Source organism: Filicampus tigris, chromosome 9 (genome assembly GCF_054856515.1).
Source record: "Filicampus tigris isolate MCC_2025a chromosome 9, RoL_Ftig_1.0, whole genome shotgun sequence".
NCBI classification, from domain to species: domain Eukaryota; kingdom Metazoa; phylum Chordata; class Actinopteri; order Syngnathiformes; family Syngnathidae; genus Filicampus; species Filicampus tigris.
The window spans coordinates 15,642,716-15,663,703 of NC_141225.1; the positions used below are offsets into that span (position 1 = coordinate 15,642,716).

A 20,988-nucleotide genomic window follows, 5' to 3' on the forward strand; every position below is an offset into this window, starting at 1 on the left:
AGGCGGACTGGCCTATAGGCGGGTACTATTTTTCTACCTTCGGTACTCAAAGCGCTTCAAACTGTTCCTCATTTACCTACTGATGACACAGCATCAGGAGCAACTGGGGGTTCAGTATCTTGCTCAAGGATACTTCGACACGGTCACAATGGCCGGGGATCGAACCCACAACCTCTGGGTGTGGAGACGACCACTCTACTACTGAGCGATGCCGCCCCGAAAGGGAGTGTGGGCGGCGGCAAAATACCATTTCACAACCTCCTAAACCCACTCCATAAATAAAAATAGAAATGTAAAACTTAACTCACAAGAACTCTGTAAAACTGTCTTTGTATTCAAAGCAAATGTATTACTTCTGACTCTTCTTAGTCAGCCTGAGGAACAAATGATTCTCTCGGTGGTTCATACCGCCACCTGCTGTACGTATACAGTCAATACAGTCTGGGTCACGTTTCCGTCTCTCTTCAGCAAAACGGGCGTCCGTCAATAATGGACTGTGAGGTCCATTCGGACTTTACCACGTTTTTTATGATTACACAGATAGACGAAAATCTACTTCTATCTAGTCTGTCTTTTCTTTTCTTTCCCGTCTAAGGTCTAACATCAGCAAAACAGGCATCCGTTTTTGACGGACAGACGGACCGGTCCGTCAGTCAGACTGAATGCCCACCTCTGCTAAAAACAATCAATCAAGTAATTATGTATCTATTACTGTATTAGCCTTTGTTTGCTTGTTTGTTTGTTTTAGTAATGTCTAACACTTGTTAAAGATGATAAGGCAGTTTGGGATTTTTCATTATTTTGGGGTGGACAACAGCCCTATATCCCACTAGAATAGATCCACTCCTGCCCTGAGCATATTTCCACATTCAGAAACAAAGCAAGAGTAATCCGTAATAAGGCAATTTCTAATGCAGTGTCTGAGGATATTAGTTTATTATTCATTTAATATGTTCGCAAATTATTAATGTATGTCAGGTATGTCGCACCCATGGGGAACGTGGGCGTCGCAGAAACCCAAACACACGCACACGCCGTAGTGCCTGATACAAGTTCAAATGATCAAAACATTAAGCAAAAATGTAGTGCACAAACTAGTATTAAAAATGTCACGTAACAAGAAATACTTAGAATAATACCTATAAAAATTGTATTGTATTGTATAGTATAATGTGCTAACTACTGAAGAGGAAAAAAAATACACTACCCATGATACCTTGCGCTTCCGGGAAAGGCGGATGCACTTTATGATTGGTTAACAAGCGCTTTTCAAATATAGTGCGCGGTGGCTCTTTCATGATTTCAGTCCCTTTTGCCCATGTGTCGGAAACCATCGTCCCGCTGCTGATTTGTGTGATGATGTACAACTTATCCAAGACAAGATATCTTCTTATCTAAATACCAGTATTACGGCCAAGGATTTCGAATCGAAGTAAGTTGCTGTTACCTTACCTCTCTTCACGACCTTAGTCAATTACGTAGCGTCATGTTGCTTCGGTGTCTGGTCGTTAGTTAAAGGGGCTCACTTGACAAATTTGATCGGTGATGGTTAACGTGTTTTTCCTCCAGCTATCCATATACGTCATGAAGTGTTTGACCGTCGACGAGCTTATCAAACGGACAGCTTCATTCAACGAGGCGCTGCTGTTATGTCAAGAGTTCCAGGTTTGTAGCCTAAGTAAAATCGAGTGCACGAGTAAATAACTGAACCATTTGGCACATAAATAAACACACGTGAACGTGTGCATTAATTTGGGGTTAAAAACAGCTTAGTTATTTTATCACAGTACTCAGGGTGAATTTGAATATCGAACATTTGATGTACATTTTGCAATCATCTTCAAAATTAGCCTTACATGGATGGATAGATAGCAAGATAGAGAGCAATCATCCTTAAAATTTGAAAAAGTCCTTGAATTTTACTTGGAAAAATTGAAACCCTTGTGTTACATTTTGCAGAGCCTTGTCCAGAGTGTACCATGTTTTGGTCGCACATTGTGTGATCGGATTATCAGAGCCTGTAACCATCAACTTGGACTTGGATCGTTGGAGCACGCTCACATAAGCCAGTTGGTAAAACTTGTGGAGCTTGCCGTTCATGGCTATGAGGTCTATTCTCCCAGCCAAAACAGTCCACTATACATGGAAAAGATCATTTTACATGTAGTCAAGAAGCTAAGCTCTCTGCAAGCACACAGTCTCTGCAGCCGTATTGCTGCATTGCTTTATACCAGGCTTACCTCAACACAGCAGGTTTGGACTGATTTTATTATTATTTTCTATTGTATACAACTCTCATACACTCTTAACATTTATTATTCCACATTGTTTTTAGGATGAGGACTATTATGTTCTTGTGCGGAGCTGCTTCTCCATTTTATGGCAGGGACTCCCTGCTAATATGGATCAGAAGGTCCTCAATGCCAAAGACAAACTACGTTGCCAGTTTCAAGCCCTCAACTTCCTTCTACTAATGGCCAAAGATACTGCTATTCTTTTCAAAGCTCCCGCATACATGGACAGTGCCATCAGTGACTTTGCAAAACGTTGTGAAGCCATGAGTGAAGTGGATGCCTCGTTTGTTCTCCACGAAATGCACACTCTTTTGTCCAGATGTTGGAGTGGTGGTCAAGGCTCCAAGATTGATGGATCTATGCTGTCTATTGATAAATCAAGCATATACACGCTTCTTGAAATGGCGCTTGTCATAGTCAAGATGCTGTGTAAAGCTGGGCATCATAGTCTGGCCTCTGTCTTTCTGAATGAAATCAGGGTCAAGGTGAGGAACAATGTTGACTGTCAGGCTGCAGCTCTGGAGCTTGGGAAATGGGCCGTTGCAATCCACTCTATGGTGACACCTGATGACTGTAGTGATAAGCCTTTGAGAGAGTGTGCCAGGGCCTTGAGGTCTCTTCCACCTGATCTTGGCGAACGTGAAGCTCATTCTGTCCTGGAAGGATGTGGACTGGTGTTGTGGGTTGTGGAAAATTGTCATAAGAAGAAATTTAGTGGTCCTGTGCTGCTGGCCTGGTTTTCTTTTCTTGAGGAGCACCAAGACCAGATCAGAAGGATCCTGAAGGTTGGTGTGCTTTAAATATTTACTACTTTACTGTCATTAACTCTGTCCAAGAGCACTGCAATCTAACACATCTGTCAGATTAAATATCAGTGTTGTGGAAAAAAAATTCCACATGTAACTCTATTCTTTGAAAAACAATTTGATTTTGTTGTGCAAGAACTTGGCAATCCTGACCTTTTAACACCATCAAACACATTTAGGGATGGACTAGAACAAAGAGAGTCAATATCTTTGAATATACTATACATGCAGTATTGTTAATACAGTGATGCCTTGAGATACAAGTGACCAGATAGGATTTTTATTTTATTTTTTTTCAAGATATGGGTCGTAGATGAGATGCCACATGACTCAACTAACTCCATTCACAACAAGCAGCATTGACTTGGCAGATAACAGTAGTAAATTAGTAGTAGTAGTAGTAGTATTTCAAAAAAGTGCCTTCAAGCTGTTTATTGCCACTGTTAGCTGAAGGTTGCCGCAAAATGAAACATAAAACAAACAGAATTGACACATTGTGCATTTGAAACTACATAACTTCCGCTAGCTTAATGCTGTCATACTTTAATATATCTGGCTCTGGGTGTGGGCTTTTTAAGGACATGTCTGGTGATTGGCGGTTGTGATGTACACATTATATTACTGCCGTACTGGGAACCAGAGAGGAGCTGAGCCTCCAGAACAGTATATCCATTTGTGTTGTGCTGCCCCCAGGTGGCCAAGACGTGTGCACCAGAATGAGCAGCACAATGTTGTGTTGAAGAACAAAATGTGACGTGTTTCTTTTGAATTGCTTAATTTACATTATTAGAGAATACTATTTTTCTTAATAAGAAAAAATACAATCCAAAAACCTCTTGCTGGTTTATGTTTTTCAGGAGGCCGGAATAGACTATTGGCATTTCCATTTATTTTGTTGTGGTCGAATGATTTGAGATGCAAGTGTTTTGCATTGTGACTGTGCTCGCAGAAAGAATTAAAAGATCATGTCATAACTGTACTGTATTTATATTGTCTTGAGGAAGATCTTTTCATGTATTCTTTAAAATGTATTTTCAGAGTTCAGTATTAAAAAGTGAGTGTAACAGACTGCAACAGACCCTTTGCGTCAGTATTTACCAAGGCTTGGGATTCGCCTATGAGAGCTTGCTCGAGTCACAGGTGAAGAACTTCTTTTCCCATAATGATATTTCAATAAGATTGACGTGACGTTTTAGTGGTGCCTTCTTTTTCTCTCTCATTGTCTTTGTTAGCTGGAGGACAGTGACACTCTGGGCAGAGTGCTGCTGTACTGCCAAGCCTCAGTTGGACACATGATGACTGAAATGCGCAAACTGTCAAACGAAGACCTTCTCATCAAAGCAGGTGCTTCAAAGCAGTGTATTTAAAAAAGAAAAAAAGAGGCAACATTGAAGGGCACAATATAGTATTTACACATCACATAACATTTTCCTGCTGTTATCCCTGTGTAGTGATTACAGCGAGCAACTTGGCCTGTGGCTTGTACAATCAGCGCCTGTATGATCAGGCCTTCACACTTCTTGAGATCCTGTGTCCTAATCTAAGCAAGAACTGTCCTGTTTCGCTCTCTATTGATCGCGTAAGTTTTTTTTTTTTTTTTTTTTTTTTTTACTGTGTTCACCCTCATTAAGTGATTAATATGCTGTATGGTAATTCTTTATTTTGACTTTACCCAGTTGAACCAACCCTTCATGCTAGCTGTGCAGTCATCCCGGCGAGCAGGGCACCTGGAACGGGCACTAGACTGGGTCATCCTGTGGCTGAAGGCCTTGGGGAGTAAAATGGCTATGCATATGACGGAGCCGATCTCTTTGTGGGTGAAAACCAAGATCGATGGTGCACGTCACTCTGAAGCGGACATCCGACTCAGGTTTGCTCCAGGTTATAATAATTAAAACTTTTCACTTCTCGTTCATATTTTATTTGACCGTGTTGATTGTATTCTCATAGGACTATACGTGATGGTTTTGGTCCTGACATTCTGGACGAAAGAATAATGCTTTGTCTTTTGGATGAGGAGTTGCGCATCTATAAGGAGGATGCGGGCGACACTTCCCATGAGCGTTACAACACTCTTTGCGACCTGCTGGACATCTGTCATGAGGAGAGCTCCCACACCCACCTGCGTGCTGTCTACCTCTGCGAAATGGCCCAGGTTGTTTGTTTTCAGGACTTCGGTGAACAGACTGATTGGTAAGAGCGTCTTCTGTTCAATTTCGAAGGACAGTTAAAGAGATGAGTTTCTTGCGATGACTAACAAGAACAAAATGTGGTGACGTCTGCTATGGTGGGTTAATTTTGATTTGATTTTCCATGTTTATTGTTTTTTCTTTAACAGTACGGCTGTCGATTTTATCCATGAAGCCGTGCGGCTCCTGGAAGAGGAACCAGAAACTCCTGAGAATTCAAACCGACTAAAGGACAGCAAGGCCCATGCTTTCCTTTGGCTTTTTATCTGCACTCTTGAGAAGAATCTTCAGGAGGTGCGCATTTGGTAGATGTGCATGGCCTGAGTTACTAAGTAAAATGTTTGTGTTGTACTTTCTCACTCAAAGAAAGTGGAAATTAGAGGTGATAGTTAAGATAAGCAATTTGAAGTAAATAAATGTTCCCATGGAAATCCAATGTCGCCGACATTGGATTTTTTTTTTTTACACTTTTTACAGTAACTTGAACAATATTTGAAGAAACTGCTATCCTTGACTTCTGATTTCAAAATTAGTCATCTCAGTTTGTTGTGTATAAATAATAATACGATGAGATGATTAAATATTTACTTTGTTTCACCATCTTAATCTTAACTTGCCCTCTGAGGCAATCCGTAACTACAAAGTGTCCCGTGACAAAATTGGTTTTGACACCCAAAAAAAGCCAAACCAAATTTGTATTGAGCTATAACTGCTTAAATCACAGAACATCACAGCAAGCCTAGGTAATGTGATCAGCTCTTGAGAAATGTCATGCATAGCATAATGGAATACTAAATGTCCAGTTACACATTCAACCTCTTTTCATTGCAGACTGTAACATTTTTGTTAGTTTTACTTGTTTGGCATGTCAAATGGCCTAGAAAACTGGTCATGGGTTAGCTTGCAAGAAGCCCTCCTGTCTGAGTATTGTGATGTTAATTCTGTATCTTTCCTGCAAGGCAATTGAAAGGGACGTGAAGTTTCGAGAGATGCGTAAGCAGTCTGAGGACAACACTTCGGTATATGATGGTCTGAATTTCAACTTGGCTACACAGAGCAGTATGTACCCTAATTTTAAATGTAATTTTAATTAGAATTGGTAACACCCCTTTGCAATACATACTGTTTGTGAAATAAGATTCTTATCATAATGTTGTGGCAATTTTGTTTTTGTTCCACAAAGAGTTTTGCCAACCTTTGCAAAGAGCGCTGACTGAGTGGGCTGCTGTTCTGCACGCTCCAGTTTTGCCTTCCGTCAGGAATCCTAAACAGACGTATAACTCTATTGTGATGACTGCGTCTCTATTCAATCTAATGGGAAAGGTAACGGACTGCGTTCCTCCTCACGTTCTAAAGAGACTTTACCCAACTCTGTGGAGTTTTAAACAATATGACAAGTCAGTCTGATTTAAACGTTTGGTATAATCTAATCTGGTTTCTTTTATTCATTAATTTTACTTGTGTTCAAAGCACTGTATTTTTATTTTGTGACTTTCTCCAATTTAGCCTCTTAAAGCTCTGAAAGCGTATCAACTTGCTATTGAACTTTCCCGCCAACTTGGTGACACTCAAGGATGTGCATATTCCCTCTGTCACTCGGCCAGCATCCTCTTAGAAATGGGATCCACTGAACTGGCTTTGGTAATGCAATTTTCTTGTGCTGAAGCTCAACACATTATACGTCAAGCTCATTTTTAGTTGGTCTGAAATTACTTTCCTCAATGATGACGTTTTCAGGTTCAGACTGAACAAGCAGAAAAAATGGTCACCGCTGATAAAAGCATTGAAGGACCTTGCGCTCTTTACCTGTCCATCATTCTGCTGAAATCTCAATGCTGTTACAGGACTGGACAGGTAAGTAACAGGTGCCCAGATGTAGTTCCCGTAATCTGAAGTTGGAGGGAAAAAAAAATATTGATTAGTTGTATTTCCATTCTTTGACAGGTGGATCGTGGGGTTTCTTATCTGTGTGATGTGCTAAAAGAGGCCAATGAGCAGAAACGTTCCAAGGGCTGGTACATGTTGCGAGCTCAAGCACTCCAGACTTGCAGCTCCTACCTCAGTTTGGACACAACTTCCCTGCCACAAACCCAGCGGGGCCGCATTACACATCACGGTCGGCTGTTTTATCACATAATGCACATAACCGGCATACTTTCTGCTTCCATCATCATGGTGCCATGTAGCTGAACGCCTCCATGTTAACAAGGTTGATTTTTGTTTTTTTATCTCAGGTTTTAAAAGCCCAGATACTGCCTTGTGTCAAAGCCTGAGGCTTCTCAGCAGCCTGCAGGTCACATTTGTGGGGAAAGGCTTGTATGGGAATCATGGAAGTGGCTCAGATGTGCGCTTCATTGACACAGGTATGTTATATAAATTGGTGATCAATGTAAACATTTAATACTTTTGGCCTAGGTGGTATTTGTGACCCTTCTCTTGATGTATGACAGGAAATAATCTTGTGTTTAAATGGCGGCTGCTGTCGGAACTGTTGAACTGCTCAATGAAAGTGGTTGTGCTGAGAACCAGCTGTGGTGCCATCGATGATGCTAAACTGCAGTGCCGAGAAGCCCTGAAACTGGCCGTCAAATTGCAAGCCCTGAGCCAGTAAGTACATGCAAATATTGTGTAATGTTTTGCAGGAAAACAGCAGAACTACTTTCACGTCACCTTGTTGAATACATGTGTAATGTCTTGACGGATCTTGAACCAAGTGCATTTAATTACCGGAACCTCAATTCTGAATTTTCCTTATTAGTTCAATGACAGGTCATGCTTTATTAATCTTGCGTAATGTTTATTAGACACTTACTTAGTCTTCCATAACCATGATGCATTTTGTTTTCTTAGATGTGCTGAGCTATTGGTGGTGAAAGCTGAGTTGGAACTACTGCAGGGCGAGATAGCAGAAAGTGGATTTGATTTAGACAAAGTCAGGAACCTTCTGGAAATGTACACAGGTTTGTACAAATTTGTAGCAACTTATAGATGCTGGAATTATCCATCTTACATTATTTCTCTGATGTCTTGACTTGTTTGAGGTTTGGCTTCTAATCAGCTGTGTCTGTTCAGATTTTTCAGAACCACAGTGCAAGTCCGAGGTTAAAATCAAACCGAGAAAAGGTCGTCCGTCACAGAAATCTCATTCATCATCGCCTGTAATGGAGGATGACCTGAAGGATATTCTGAGTACAAGGTGGACTGTCAAAGAACCAATTGTGAGGAATGAAGGTAGCTCTCCACCTCTCAAGGCCAAACCTCGTCCATGGCTCTCATGTCTCACACACAAACCAACCTGCCAGTGCCCTTGCTGCTTGGACCCCCTCCTGGGCCGCGTCACCGCCCGTTGGGCAGCTGTACAGGCTGATGTGGTTCTCCAGCTGGACCACTGTGAAGCCAAAGATGGTTTTAAACTTCACTGGGCAACATTAGCTCGTTGTAAGACAGTCACCGCCAATCTTGAGGCTAAATTGGCTGAATTCATCCCACTGTCTAGCCCTGCAAAAGGGTCCCCTGAGCCCTCTCTTATGCATGATGTGGTGGGCCGTGTGTACCTTCACATGGCAGTTTCGGCTTCTGAACCCAGCCACAGTAAGGTCTGCAGCATATGGAAAGTACTTGAAGCTGGTTTAGCCTTTGTTAATTCGGCGCACTGCCCGGAGCTCAAAGCTGTGAAAGCAGGTCTCATGGCAACCAAAGCCATTGTGTCATTGGTTACCTTGTCTCGAAAAAAAGATTGCAGGCTTGAGGAGCTTTTCTCAAATGTGTGGACTTGTAAGGCACCAAAACAAATGGACGTTCTGAAATCACACCAATCCTTACTCAAGGAGCCTGGAGGTTTATCTAAGTCCGAACAAAAGAAGACGACAAAGGTCAAGGTCTCCAAGTCAATGATCAAAGTCCCAGGATCCACAGCCAAAGGGAAGAGTCTGGCTCCCATGACTCCAATTATGATTCCAACGACTCCGTTTCCCAAGACTCCAGTGATTGAGTCAAAGTTCTCTGCAAGGGAGCTTAGCACTTTTGACTTCAACACAGCGGTACCCACGTTGCCCTTTACTCCAGTTCAGAAAGCAAAAGCATCAGCCGCGATACAAAAGTCGCAGAAAACTGCTTCTAAGATGCAGTTTCAGGTGTTTGATGAGTTCCTACCCGCTAAAGACAAAGTTCAGCCTGTACCTGCGGCTCCAAGACGACCTAAGAAATCTCGATTCAAGGTGGGCATCAAATCTGAGGAATAAACAAAGAACTGAACTGTAATTGTTTATGGACTAATAATAATTTGAACTGTCTTAATACAGGTGGAGTTCAGTGACGACAGCGATACCGAGAACAATGGTCAGGAGGAACTGATTGAAAAACTGTCCATAAAGAAAAGCACCGCAAGACAACGTACTTGCAAAGGTAGCGCTACCCCTGCCAAGAAGATCCTACCTACAAGGCAGGCTAAGAAGAGCTGTGCATTACCTCGAGACGCTTCGTCCGAAGATGAAACTTTGGTGTTCCGAGGGTCCTCAACAAGAAGTGGAAGAACCAGAAAGGTGTCCCGCAAGGAGTTGGAGTTAGAGGAGGAGCCGGACAAAATGAGGGCCATTGAGGAGGAAACTAGTGAAATTCTGGAATTGAGCATTGAGGATTTAAGGACGTTAGACACGGACACAAAAGACTGTGCTGCCTCAGGTACAAATCTGTGATGTTCAATTAAACCACTGGATTATTGTTTGAAATGAATACAGTAGTGCCAGTTATCAGGTTAACGCGGCTGATATGATACTGGCAGATTTGATTTGAAAGTTACTGATTTGAAAATAAGTGGAAGTGAACCAAAAAAATTCTCATTACAATATGTTCCATGTGCCTTTACTAGTCTAACGGCATTCTGATTTGCGTTTGTGGAATATGAGCACCTGTTTTCTGAAGCTGAGCCATGATTGGTCGTTGCCTGAGCCCTGCGCAACTGTGATGTCATTTTCAGTCGTCAACAAATAGCAGAATGGCAGCCTCCTGAGATGAAAAAACGGGTGGATTTTACTGCTTGACTCATAGTCCACAAACGCAATATTAATCAGAATGCTTTGTTTATACTAGTGGGGCTGCATAAATATTCTTGCAAAGAAAAATCTTGGGTTGACTTCCCCTTTAGGTTTGGCACAACAACAGACGGTAACGTGAGCAATGTCTTACCTTTAACTTTTTTGCTCTTTTCATCTTCAAAGTCATAAATTTTGTGGAAGTGGTTCGGAGGAATTTGAGTTGTGATTTGGAGAGGAAAGACTTGTCTAACAAGAAGTGTGGACATCAAGCAAGAGGTCCTCAAACAAATCTTTATCCGGACCCCAGCCCAGGTGAGCTTTTACAGATGTTGACGGTTTGTTCCTTCAAAGACAAATTACAATAACACCGTTAGTTTGCACATTGTTGCATTCCTTGTATGGATTGAACATCAATCACATGAATTATTTAGAAATGACTAAATCATTCTATTCTATGAAATCTGTTCATTAAACCCACTGGATCCTTTTACAGTTGTAAGAGGTTCCACTTTCCTGGGACTGCTTGCATGTTTGAAAAGAAAAGGACCTTCCGCAAAATGTTCCAACTGTGAGGCATGCATTACCAAAATGTCAACAATTTAGATTAGAGTCTAATCCAACCCAGACCCTCCTGTATATTAGTCTATCCCAACACTTTTGGACATAAATTGCGTTCTTGTTTCTAGTGCTGGTGTAAGAAGTGTTTGCCGTCGGATTGATCGGTTTCTTCCTTTTTGCAGACAATCTTTCATTTGACGATATTCAGGTATTACTCCGCTCGGCTTGGCTGGCCCTTCAGCACTTCCCCCCTCCCACCATTTTTCCAAACCTCTGTGCCCTTCTGGCACTATCTATGGGACAGCAGGATCCGGTAACTACAGCAATGCTTCATTGCCAGTCTTTGGGCATCACAAGCCGGCATCGCACCAACAGACACCTCGCCAACTGTCTTAAGTAAGTGTATTGTCCATGCGCTGTGACATGACACAGTATTGTTCTGGTAACATCTGACAAATCTCAGGTAGGCTAGTTTGTTCTTTTAAATTGGTAGTTTGTTGTGTGTTTTTGATAGAAAGCTGAAAAAAACATCCAGTGAGCTAGCAGATCAGATGGACAGCCTAACTCTAGATGAGTCTAGTCTCACTACTAGTATGGAACAGAGGTTGTCTCAGTTGGACAACATTTTTTCCTTCCCAACACCTGATTGTTCAGCCTTTCCTCAGAGCCATTGCCAAGAGTTTATTCAGCAAATTCAACACCTTCCTTCAGGTAACACGCAGTGCTAAGACTTACTGTGCCTTCTTTGATGACCGTGAGGGTAAAAGCAGAATGTTTCCACACGCTTCTTTCTCTTTACCACAGGTGTGACAGTGTGTGTAATGTCAGTGGTTGGACTAAACACTCGGGAAATGGGTGAAAGCATCCTACTGTCCCGCCTCAAAAAGGGATCGCCTCCTATGACTGTACATATTCCCACCTCCACAGAGCCGGTAAGCATGAGAAGAGGGCCATCTGGGAAGGTAAAGCACTGGTTAATAATTGTAAGGGACTGTGATTTGGAAAAGAAAATAGTCGGTTTGAGAGTCTAAGGGAAGCATTTTACTAATTACAATCATCAGTGGTCTCAGGAAAGCGTCAGCACATTTAGTACTCATTTTTTTGAAAAATCATCTGCTTCCCTCCATCAATTTTTCTGTACACCCATTTCTTCCAACAACTGTCTTCTGTTCTGCAGCACTCCATAAGATGGCTGGTCCAAGAGATGGACAGTATTTTGGTGAAACAAAAGGCTCTGAACAGTGTGTCTGAGAAAGCTCTGTGGTGGGAGGGCCGCTGGGCACTTGACACTCGAATCAAGGTAAAGGAACAAGGCTGTGATTTAATATTCACTCAAATCAATTAAAATTCAAACCAAAGCATAATAAATTGAACACTTTATTAGTAATGTATGTGTGTGTATGACAAAGGACGTTGCGCTGATCATGTACGTTCGGCCAAAGGTATACAGTTCATGTTTATTTGATGTTTTAGCACTTGCTGAGAGAAATGGAGCAATTGTTGGGATGCTGGAAGAGCCTCCTTCTGCCTGTTTCATTGGATTCCAAGCTCTCCGCAAAGGCCCAGAACCTTTACAAGACTTTGTGTGCCAAAGGAGTGACAGCCAATGAAGAGATGTTAAAGGTGTGCGTTTTTCCCTTTCCAACTTTGTTGGCAACAAAACACCTTGTTAAAACGGAAGTCAACCCAAATCTATTTTTTTTTCAAGAATATGTTCCCAGCAGGTCCACTAGTTGAAACATGGCATTCTGAATAATTTTGCATTTGTGGAATATAAACAAAGTGCACTCGTTTTTAGCAGTCTCTGGGGGCGGCCATTTTGTCTTCTGTCGACTGAAAATGACATCACAACTGCTCACAACGACCAATCGCGGCTGACCTGTGTTCTGGATCTGAGCCGTGATTGGTCTTTGTGAGCAGTTGTGATGTCATTTTCAGTCGACAGAGGACAAAATGGATGGCTAAAAACAAGTGGATTAGCATTCATTCCTCAAACGCAATATTTATCAGAATGCCCTGTTTCAACTAGTGGGCTTGCATAGACCGTATTCATGATAAAAAAGAAATTTAAAAAAATGTTTGCATTGACTTCCACTTTTAAATATTTGACATTTTTCCAGGTTATCCTTTCTGCAATCCCTCTGCTGTCCCAAAAAGAATTGAAAAGCTTCGCTCTGGGAGTTTGTCCCGAATGGGACGATGATTGTGAGCAGCTTCTCCAATCAGCTGTTTTGCAATTTGCAGACAGAGCCGAGCCTCGTGGTCACGTGGTTCTCATTCTGGACAAGGTACTAAACGTACTGTTATTTGTCACATGGAGCAATGTGTCCTGCCTGTGATTGGATCATCATGGATCCCAAACGGACTTTTCCTCCACAGTACCTTCAGAGATTGCCCTGGGAGAGCATCTCCATCTTGATGTTCCGCTCTGTTAGCCGCATGCCATCTCTGCAGTCGTTAATTGGACTGAGCGTTCAGAAGGAGGTATGATTTATCCAATTAAATCATATCAATACACTGTGTGTAGTTAGTCCTCAGGACTATATCGTTATCCTTTTCAGAATGAACCTCAGTCCATCTTGAAGCGTGGTGTGGACACGAAGAATACATTTTATGTTTTGGACCCTGAAAACAATTTAAAAAATTCGAAGGAACAATTTGCGGAGTGGTTCAGCAGGTGAGATAAATGCAATGAATTTGGACAATGGCAAAGTTTTCTATTTCCTCACCTTGTACTTTGTCTTTTAAGTAAACTGGATTGGGATGGCGTGTGTGGACATGCACCAAAATTGGGACAGCTGCAAGAAGCCGTTGCAACTAAGGATCTATACATGTATGTTTGGGAGAATCCTAAAATTCATGTTGAAGGACAACCATCTATTAAATACAAATAACCTTATTTTCCCTTGTCCTGTGTATTATATACTCCACCCCTTTGCTCAATACAGTTATTTAGGCCATGGTGCCGGCACACGTTTCCTTGACAACCAGATGATCCTGATGCGACCAGTGAGAGCTGCCTCTCTGCTGATTGGCTGCAGCAGCGCTGCTCTGGCCGTGCGCGGGGATCAGGAGGGACAAGGCATCATCCTCAGCTACCTAATTGCAGGCTGGTGAGATGAGTTTGCTTTTTTAAACATTCCAATTTACATTGCGTTTTAGAAAAATGAATGACTGATGCACCATTTATTCTGTTGTAGCGCACAGGATTACAGTACAATATACTATTTTCTAAGATGGTTAGACAATAGTTAATTTGCAAAATTTGTCCTGACTTGTGTGTGTGTGTGTGTGTGTGTGTGTATATATATATATATATATAAATTCCACAGCCCCTTTGTTTTGGGAAACTTGTGGGATGTAACGGATCGGGATATTGATCGCTTCACCAAAACCTTGCTGGAATCCTGGTTATCATCAAAGTCTGGGAGTACCCTGCTGGATTATATGGGCCTGTCACGGCAGGCCACTCACCTGAAAAACCTCATAGGAGCCGCACCTGTGGTCTATGGTTTACCAATTCAGCTGCAGTAGTGAAGGCCAGTCAGCTGCTACTCTTGGATGCAGATTATACTTTTTTGTGAGCTTTTTTTTTTTTTCCATTTCACTTGAAATTTTATCAATTGTAAAGAACTGCAACGTATTTGAATTTCTAACCAGATTTTTTAACAGTAATTATTGAAGCACGAGTGGTTTGGAATTCAGCTTTGTTTTCATGCACTTTTGATTGACTCAACTTTAAATAAATCAAGTTTAAATGTTTTCTTGATTTCTGAGTCTGTCCCAGTAAATAGTGTTAATTGTAATGTGTATTTGCATTTACATGCTGAACAAATGACAGTTTTATGTATTTTTATGACTGCAAACTAAATCAAATATATGTAGTGCCTATACAGATGATTGATTATTTATTTGAATTTATATAACCTTTTGAAATTTATAGGAAGTTCATGTTAGCCAATTAGCCTGACTGAGTTGACACATCGACTTGCGTTCTCGCTTATTTTGAAAGCTTTCGTGTCCCACGTTATGTGCTATATGAGCATGCAATGTTCGGGTTTTTTGTGGCATTTTTGAGTTACGTGGCATGAAAATAAAATGTGCCGGCTCAATGTTTCCAAACACTCATTTGAGTCATTTCAACGCGAGTGTGTAAATACTTGAGCTGCATTCCTTCTAACGTCCTCTGGGGGGCGACTTACGCAAACAAAAAGCCACCTTTCTTGAACCGGAAGCAGTCACATTCGTCACACTCCCAACATGGCGATCAATCTCGCGGACCTGTCGCTACCTCAGCTTGAGGGACTAAAAAGCCAATTAGACCAGGCAAGTCTACTTTCGTATATAATTGTTGAGTCTTAAGTCCAATGTTGTTGTAATGACGGTAAATGAATTGAATACACAGTGGGAGGGTTTTTCTTTGAGGTAGCACGCTCATTTAGGCTCCCCCTCTTTACCGTTAACCACCCACTACAGTGTTTAAAGCTAAGGCATGCCAGCTCAGCCATTAGAACATTTAACAAATCAACGTAAGAGTGTTACTTGCATGGGGGATAGTATTGACTATGTTGGGTGAGTTTTTATGTTGTTGTACTTCCTTCACCCTTTGAACATGTAAACCGCGTTGAACTATCCAGTAACGATCGTCCTTCAAATTTTACTATATTTTAATGTGTTGCAGGAGATTGAGTTCCTGACGTCCTCAATAAGCCAGCTCAAAGTTGTCCAGGCTAAATATGTTGAAGCAAAAGATAATTTGAATTCCTTAAACAAAAACAACCAAGGTGGGTATAATCTGTTTACAAATTTTGTACATTAACACATCGCAATCGTAGTTGTGGGTTGGCCAACGCCATCTTTTCTAAATGTAATTGATTTTAATTTGGAAGAATATCTAATGTAAGTAACTCATCACTGAACTTACACTACTTATAAAACGTTTTGGGTTGGTTTTGCGATGTTCCTTGTTTTTGGGACATAGTTGGATAGGTGACTTGAGCAAGGCCGTTGTCGCAGTTCCTTGGCACACAATAGTCGAATCCAGCTAAGACTATGGATTCCATGCCCATTGTGACATGGACATGGGCGCGGCTAAGGTAGTTTAAAATAAGCATCTATTTTGGATAGATTGCGGTAGACCAGGTGTGCCCACGCTTTTTCAGCATGCGAGCTGCTTATAAATTCACCAAGTACAAATGACCTACCTTATTTGACTTTATTGATGTAAAAACAGACTAAATATTGTTTATATGTATAACGTGGTCCACAGTTTGTTGAGGGTCTCCACACCCGCACTGGGTGCTGTCCGCCTGGCCTTACCTCTGCATTGATTTTCCGAAATGTCCCAGTTTTTTTTCTACTCACACCTGTGCTGACCTCAAAGCAATGCATGGCTGTCATCTACAGGGACATGTTAGTAATTACAGTGGTTTACAAACCAGAATTTCACAGACAAGCTGGGCAAGACCCTCTTCCACGCCTGCTCATTGAAAAATGGACTTGACCCATACATTAGTGGCACTTGCAGTTGACGAATATAACGGTCCAAAGTAGCGAATGAATGAATGAAATGCATTCGAAACATTGAACTTGTGCATTGAGAAAGTCCAGTTCAATTTATAATGCTGTTTTTGGTTCATCCTGAAATTTCACCCAAAAGCTGAATTTTCCTTAAAGGTTCATGTAATAATGATGTATGTTGCACACAATTTCCGGTGTTAAGAGTTTAGCCAAGGTTGATATACATGCAGCTAAATTTTCTCTTTTCTCTCCTCACATAGGTAAAGAATTACTCGTCCCACTTACAAGTTCTGTATCCTTGAGTGGTATTCAGCACCACTACTTTTGTAATTGTAAGCGCCTTGGATGCAAAGGCTTTGCGGTCTGCTGCAGCCAAGATCTTTTCTGTGCTGAGCAGTGAACACATAAGTTTCATTTGAAGCATGCTTTTCAACATGAATGGTTCCGGCTTTTTATTGTCAATGGTTTGTTTTGATAGTATGTTATTTTAGGCTATTTGAATGTACTCTACAAATCAATTGGAAGGAATTAATTAGAAAATCCAGAAGAAGCTGAGTGCAATACATTTTCCTGTTACGTTTTAGAATGTGTTTCGTATTTTGTCTCGGCATTGTCCTTAACATGACTTGTTGTAGATGTATGTGCCTGGAACATTAAATGATGTGGAGCATGTTTTAGTGGATGTGGGAACAGGATATTATGTGGAAAAGGTAAGTAGGTGCTTTTATTGTATTCCAATATATCAGACATTGGGTCCAGTTGATTCATTATGAGTTAAGTCTAAATTAAAATTGCAAACTGAACTTGCCTCCTCTTGTAGAACGTTGCTGATTCAAAGGCATTCTTCAAACGTAAACTGGATTTCCTGACAAAGCAGATAGAGAAAATTCAGCCCGCCCTTCAGGAAAAACATGCCATGAAACAAGGTGAGTCCACCAACAGTCTTCACAAATGAAAAAATAAATACCAACTGCTAACCTCTTTCAAGCTTAAGAACAGTTTGGTTTACTTTCTTGACTTGGTCGAGTTTGGGGCTGAGTCCCGTTCTGTGATTAATTTATGGCGGCAGAGTAACAGTCACATTTTTTTAAATCTGTTGTTGCTGACAAAGTTGTCATCTTTGGCTTGTTGCAGCTGTGATTGAAGTCATGAACGTGAAGATCCAACAGCTACAACAGAGTAAACAGGCTTCCAGTACCAAGGCTTAATTTGGATAACACTTTAATGGTGTACATTGTGTGTGAAAAAGAACTGTAAAATGTCCTGCACTAACCTTTATAAAGTCTTGTTGCATGATTTGAAAATAAAGAGGCAGTGAATGTGTAAATTTGTCCTTACATATATGCATTGCACCACCCATGTTCTACACAATGCTGTTGGTCTTTGTGTCAATTTTCTTTTCTCTGAGCAACATGGTTGCATGTTTAACTAGAATGACACTTAGTAGGGCCAAACAATGGATGGATCCGTGCTAAGTTGAACATTCACTGTTACCCACCTTCTGTACTTTCTACTCATTTTGTCACAATAGGCAAATAAAGTGCAGTTAAGTCAACTGAGGTTTAGATCAGATAGAAGTAAGATAGTCCCTATCAAACAATTGTTTGCGGCTACCAGAATGATTCATGTTGAATGCCTTGTTTGCCTAAAACAACGGGCATCTACAATTAAAAAAAAATGTCCATCTAAAAAAACAGTTTTTTTTTTTTTATTTTGCTTTTTGCTCCTGCAAATGGTCGAATGCTACTAACAAGAGTGAAACAAAATGAAAAACACAACCAAATAAGAACCAATTAACGTGTCAGCTCAGTTCTGATTATCCTGTCAGCAAAGCTGCATGCAGTGATTTATTTTTTTTTTTGCCAGTGCGCACACTATGCCTATGCAAGTCAGTAAAAATGCGAAATTGGTATTTCTTTTGCACATTTTTTTCTATTAAAACGGGTGCTGTATATGGAAATTCAGTTTTTCTTTTGTAAGGTTTTACATTTGTGAGGTACATTTATCTACATTAGTTAAATCAGTACTTGTACTTTTAACATTTTTTTTAAACAAAAGTATTATTAGGCCACTTCTAATTAAACGTACGAATTTTTAGTAGTACAACTATAGTGTGCTACTCACCATGTTACTACTATACTACTATGTTGGCATTGTCCCGCCCCCTCATTGTTCTGTTTGCGTATTCCTGCTGATAAACAGTGACGCTCGCACAGTCACCTTGGCGGAGGTAAATGTGCAAAGTATAATAGACTGCGCAGCCTTTGAATGGCCGTGACGTGATTTAGCGGAGGGGCTCAGTTCTTGGTGACGTCATATCTTAAAGACTCGCTTGATTGGTAAGGGTGATTCCAAGTGTGACTGGCCAGGGGTGTTCATCAGAGGGTACACGTCTCCTCGTCCTTCAAGGGGAAGGAGTATACTTTTACTTGTGGGAAGAGAAGCGACTGCCAGAAAACATAATCAGGAGGTATCGGGAGCAAGTTAAGTATACTTTTGAGTGTACAGAATTATTTAGAAAGTAATATGATATTTTTCAGCTGTCTTCTAATCTTTTAAACCTGCGTGTTGAATGTGCGGGAAGGTGCATTCTATTTTTGGAAACTTTCAGAAGGTCGTAGCCCAACATTTATAGTTGGGGAAAAAAAAAATCATATAAATAGTGTTCTTTTCTAGTTCCCCAACCTATATTGAGCCATGGCACAAATTTTACATTGCAAAAATACTCTCGGCACACCACCAAACAATGCCACAAAAACCTTAGCATGGTTAGCCTACATTGGAAAAATGATCACGAACAAATGTACTTCAGTGGCATCTGTACCTGTACACAAAACTGTTGTCTCACAACAGGTGGTTACACAGGTTAATTTTGTCTTGGGCCTTTTAACGGGAAATCAATTATCTTCCTCTCACTTGACGTTGCTAGCAAAGATAGATAAACAAAGATACCTCATCTGAAGTAAATAATTTCTGAACCATCAATTAATTGAAGTTGGATAATGAATTCCATCTGATGATTCCCACAACAGTTGGCTGGGAATCAACTGTTCAATACTATTCAATTGTGGTCTTGCCCAACAATGAATCATCTAAAACCATTACAGCATATGGATTAAAATGAGATACAACTACTTTTTTTGTCACTGTAAACATATTCCAATATAATCAGTGGAATGTAGTTTGGCAACAAACACAACAATTCAGCAGCTCGAGGTCTGGGCACAGCAAATATCAAATTATTGTGTATGTCAAGATCTTAAAATGCAGATAAAGAACTTATCAGAAGAGCTACATAGAAGGTTGAATTGGAAAATTTACAGTGTTAACTGTAATGTGAATATTGACATTGCAGCCCCACCCATCTCTCTTCAGCTCTATTTATTATGAATGCTGAGTAAAGGGCATTTGCTCAGATGAAACACTGGACTGAGAAAAGAATCACTGCAGAGCCTCATAGAAATCCGAGAGAAGGGTGCAGCAATGGAATTACGTCACAGCAATGTGTGTTGGGTGCTGACCAAAATTCCAACGACACAGACAAATAAATAGCAATCCTGACATACCATGAAAATATTGCCCTGGAGCAATTGGAGTTAGACTTGACCGTCTTTAATGCCATGACATCATTTACACGTCAAAGCCTTTGTATGTGTCACCAGTTCAGGGTTGATTCCGCCTCATGCTCAAGTCAGCTGGGATAGGCTCGACTTCACCTGGCTGCGACCCTGTTGAGGATAAGCGTTGAGAAAATGGTTGGTTGGATGGATGCTTTTCTGACCAGGAGCTCACTTTTATTTTATTTTTTTTTAATATGTATATATATATATATATATATATATATAATGATCTTGGTGGAGCTGTGCAAATATCGCCATGGCTTTGAGATCAATGGAGTCTGAAAAACATCAAACCTCACACATCTTCATTCGAAATACAACTGGATGTGATTTCATGTGCTGAACGTTTGATAATTGTGGTTTAGCCCAATATTTATTATACATGACACTTCAGCAGTTCAGCTTCAAATTCAACAAAACACGCATATTGCTCAGAAAAGCTATCAGCACTTGTAGCTGTCTTTTTTTAATTGAAGATATTTTTGCCTGGTCACATCATTATAAAGCTGAAAGTTAAGGGTCCGGCGATTATTCAATGTGACACCATTCATTTGAGATCTTACAAGCATTTGTTACTAATCCCTTCTTTTAAATAAATGTAAAAATAGTTGAACAAACTTTTTACTGGCTTGTGATTTCAAAACTCGTTATCCATAAATTTGCTTTGTATATGTATTAAAATAAGGTAATCATAAATTTATTTAGGTTCGCAGTCTTAACGGCCCTGCGAGGGACACCAAAACTAAGATGTGGCCCAAGACAAAAATGAGTTTGACACCCCTGGCCTAGACCGTCCGGCCCATTCGATAGATGTGATACCATTGTAAAAATGTAAGACAGGCCTTTGTTATTCTTGTCAGCAGTAGTTTTTGCCTTGGAACACTGGCATGGATGTCATTTTTTTGCCCATCTCTTACTTATTATTGGGTTATGAACACTAACCTTAACTGAGGTGAGGGAAGCATGCA

The 20,988-nt window shown here is 40.7% G+C and overlaps 2 protein-coding genes across 2 annotated transcripts; both read left to right on the top strand.

Annotated features, from left to right (window-relative positions):
• The first annotated feature begins 1,288 nt into the window (after positions 1 to 1,288).
• Positions 1,289 to 14,642, top strand: espl1 (extra spindle pole bodies like 1, separase). Its single transcript, XM_086040170.1, has 32 exons — positions 1,289 to 1,432; positions 1,570 to 1,665; positions 1,960 to 2,253; positions 2,336 to 3,079; positions 4,139 to 4,240; positions 4,333 to 4,444; positions 4,552 to 4,679; positions 4,777 to 4,970; positions 5,051 to 5,293; positions 5,439 to 5,583; positions 6,249 to 6,348; positions 6,473 to 6,612; positions 6,796 to 6,930; positions 7,027 to 7,143; positions 7,234 to 7,405; positions 7,524 to 7,652; positions 7,740 to 7,896; positions 8,140 to 8,249; positions 8,362 to 9,506; positions 9,591 to 9,969; positions 10,506 to 10,634; positions 11,063 to 11,276; positions 11,395 to 11,591; positions 11,685 to 11,812; positions 12,058 to 12,180; positions 12,354 to 12,503; positions 13,001 to 13,168; positions 13,260 to 13,364; positions 13,442 to 13,557; positions 13,630 to 13,713; positions 13,829 to 13,993; positions 14,213 to 14,642. Exons 2-32 carry the CDS (start codon positions 1,585 to 1,587, stop codon positions 14,412 to 14,414), a joined length of 6,408 nt encoding a protein of 2,135 aa, XP_085896296.1. The 5' UTR covers positions 1,289 to 1,432; positions 1,570 to 1,584; the 3' UTR covers positions 14,415 to 14,642.
• A 421-nt stretch (positions 14,643 to 15,063) lies between these two features.
• Positions 15,064 to 17,727, top strand: pfdn5 (prefoldin 5). Its single transcript, XM_086040173.1, has 6 exons — positions 15,064 to 15,206; positions 15,562 to 15,664; positions 16,661 to 16,692; positions 17,036 to 17,110; positions 17,221 to 17,326; positions 17,535 to 17,727. Exons 1-6 carry the CDS (start codon positions 15,141 to 15,143, stop codon positions 17,606 to 17,608), a joined length of 456 nt encoding a protein of 151 aa, XP_085896299.1. The 5' UTR covers positions 15,064 to 15,140; the 3' UTR covers positions 17,609 to 17,727.
• Positions 17,728 to 20,988: the final 3,261 nt, after the last annotated feature.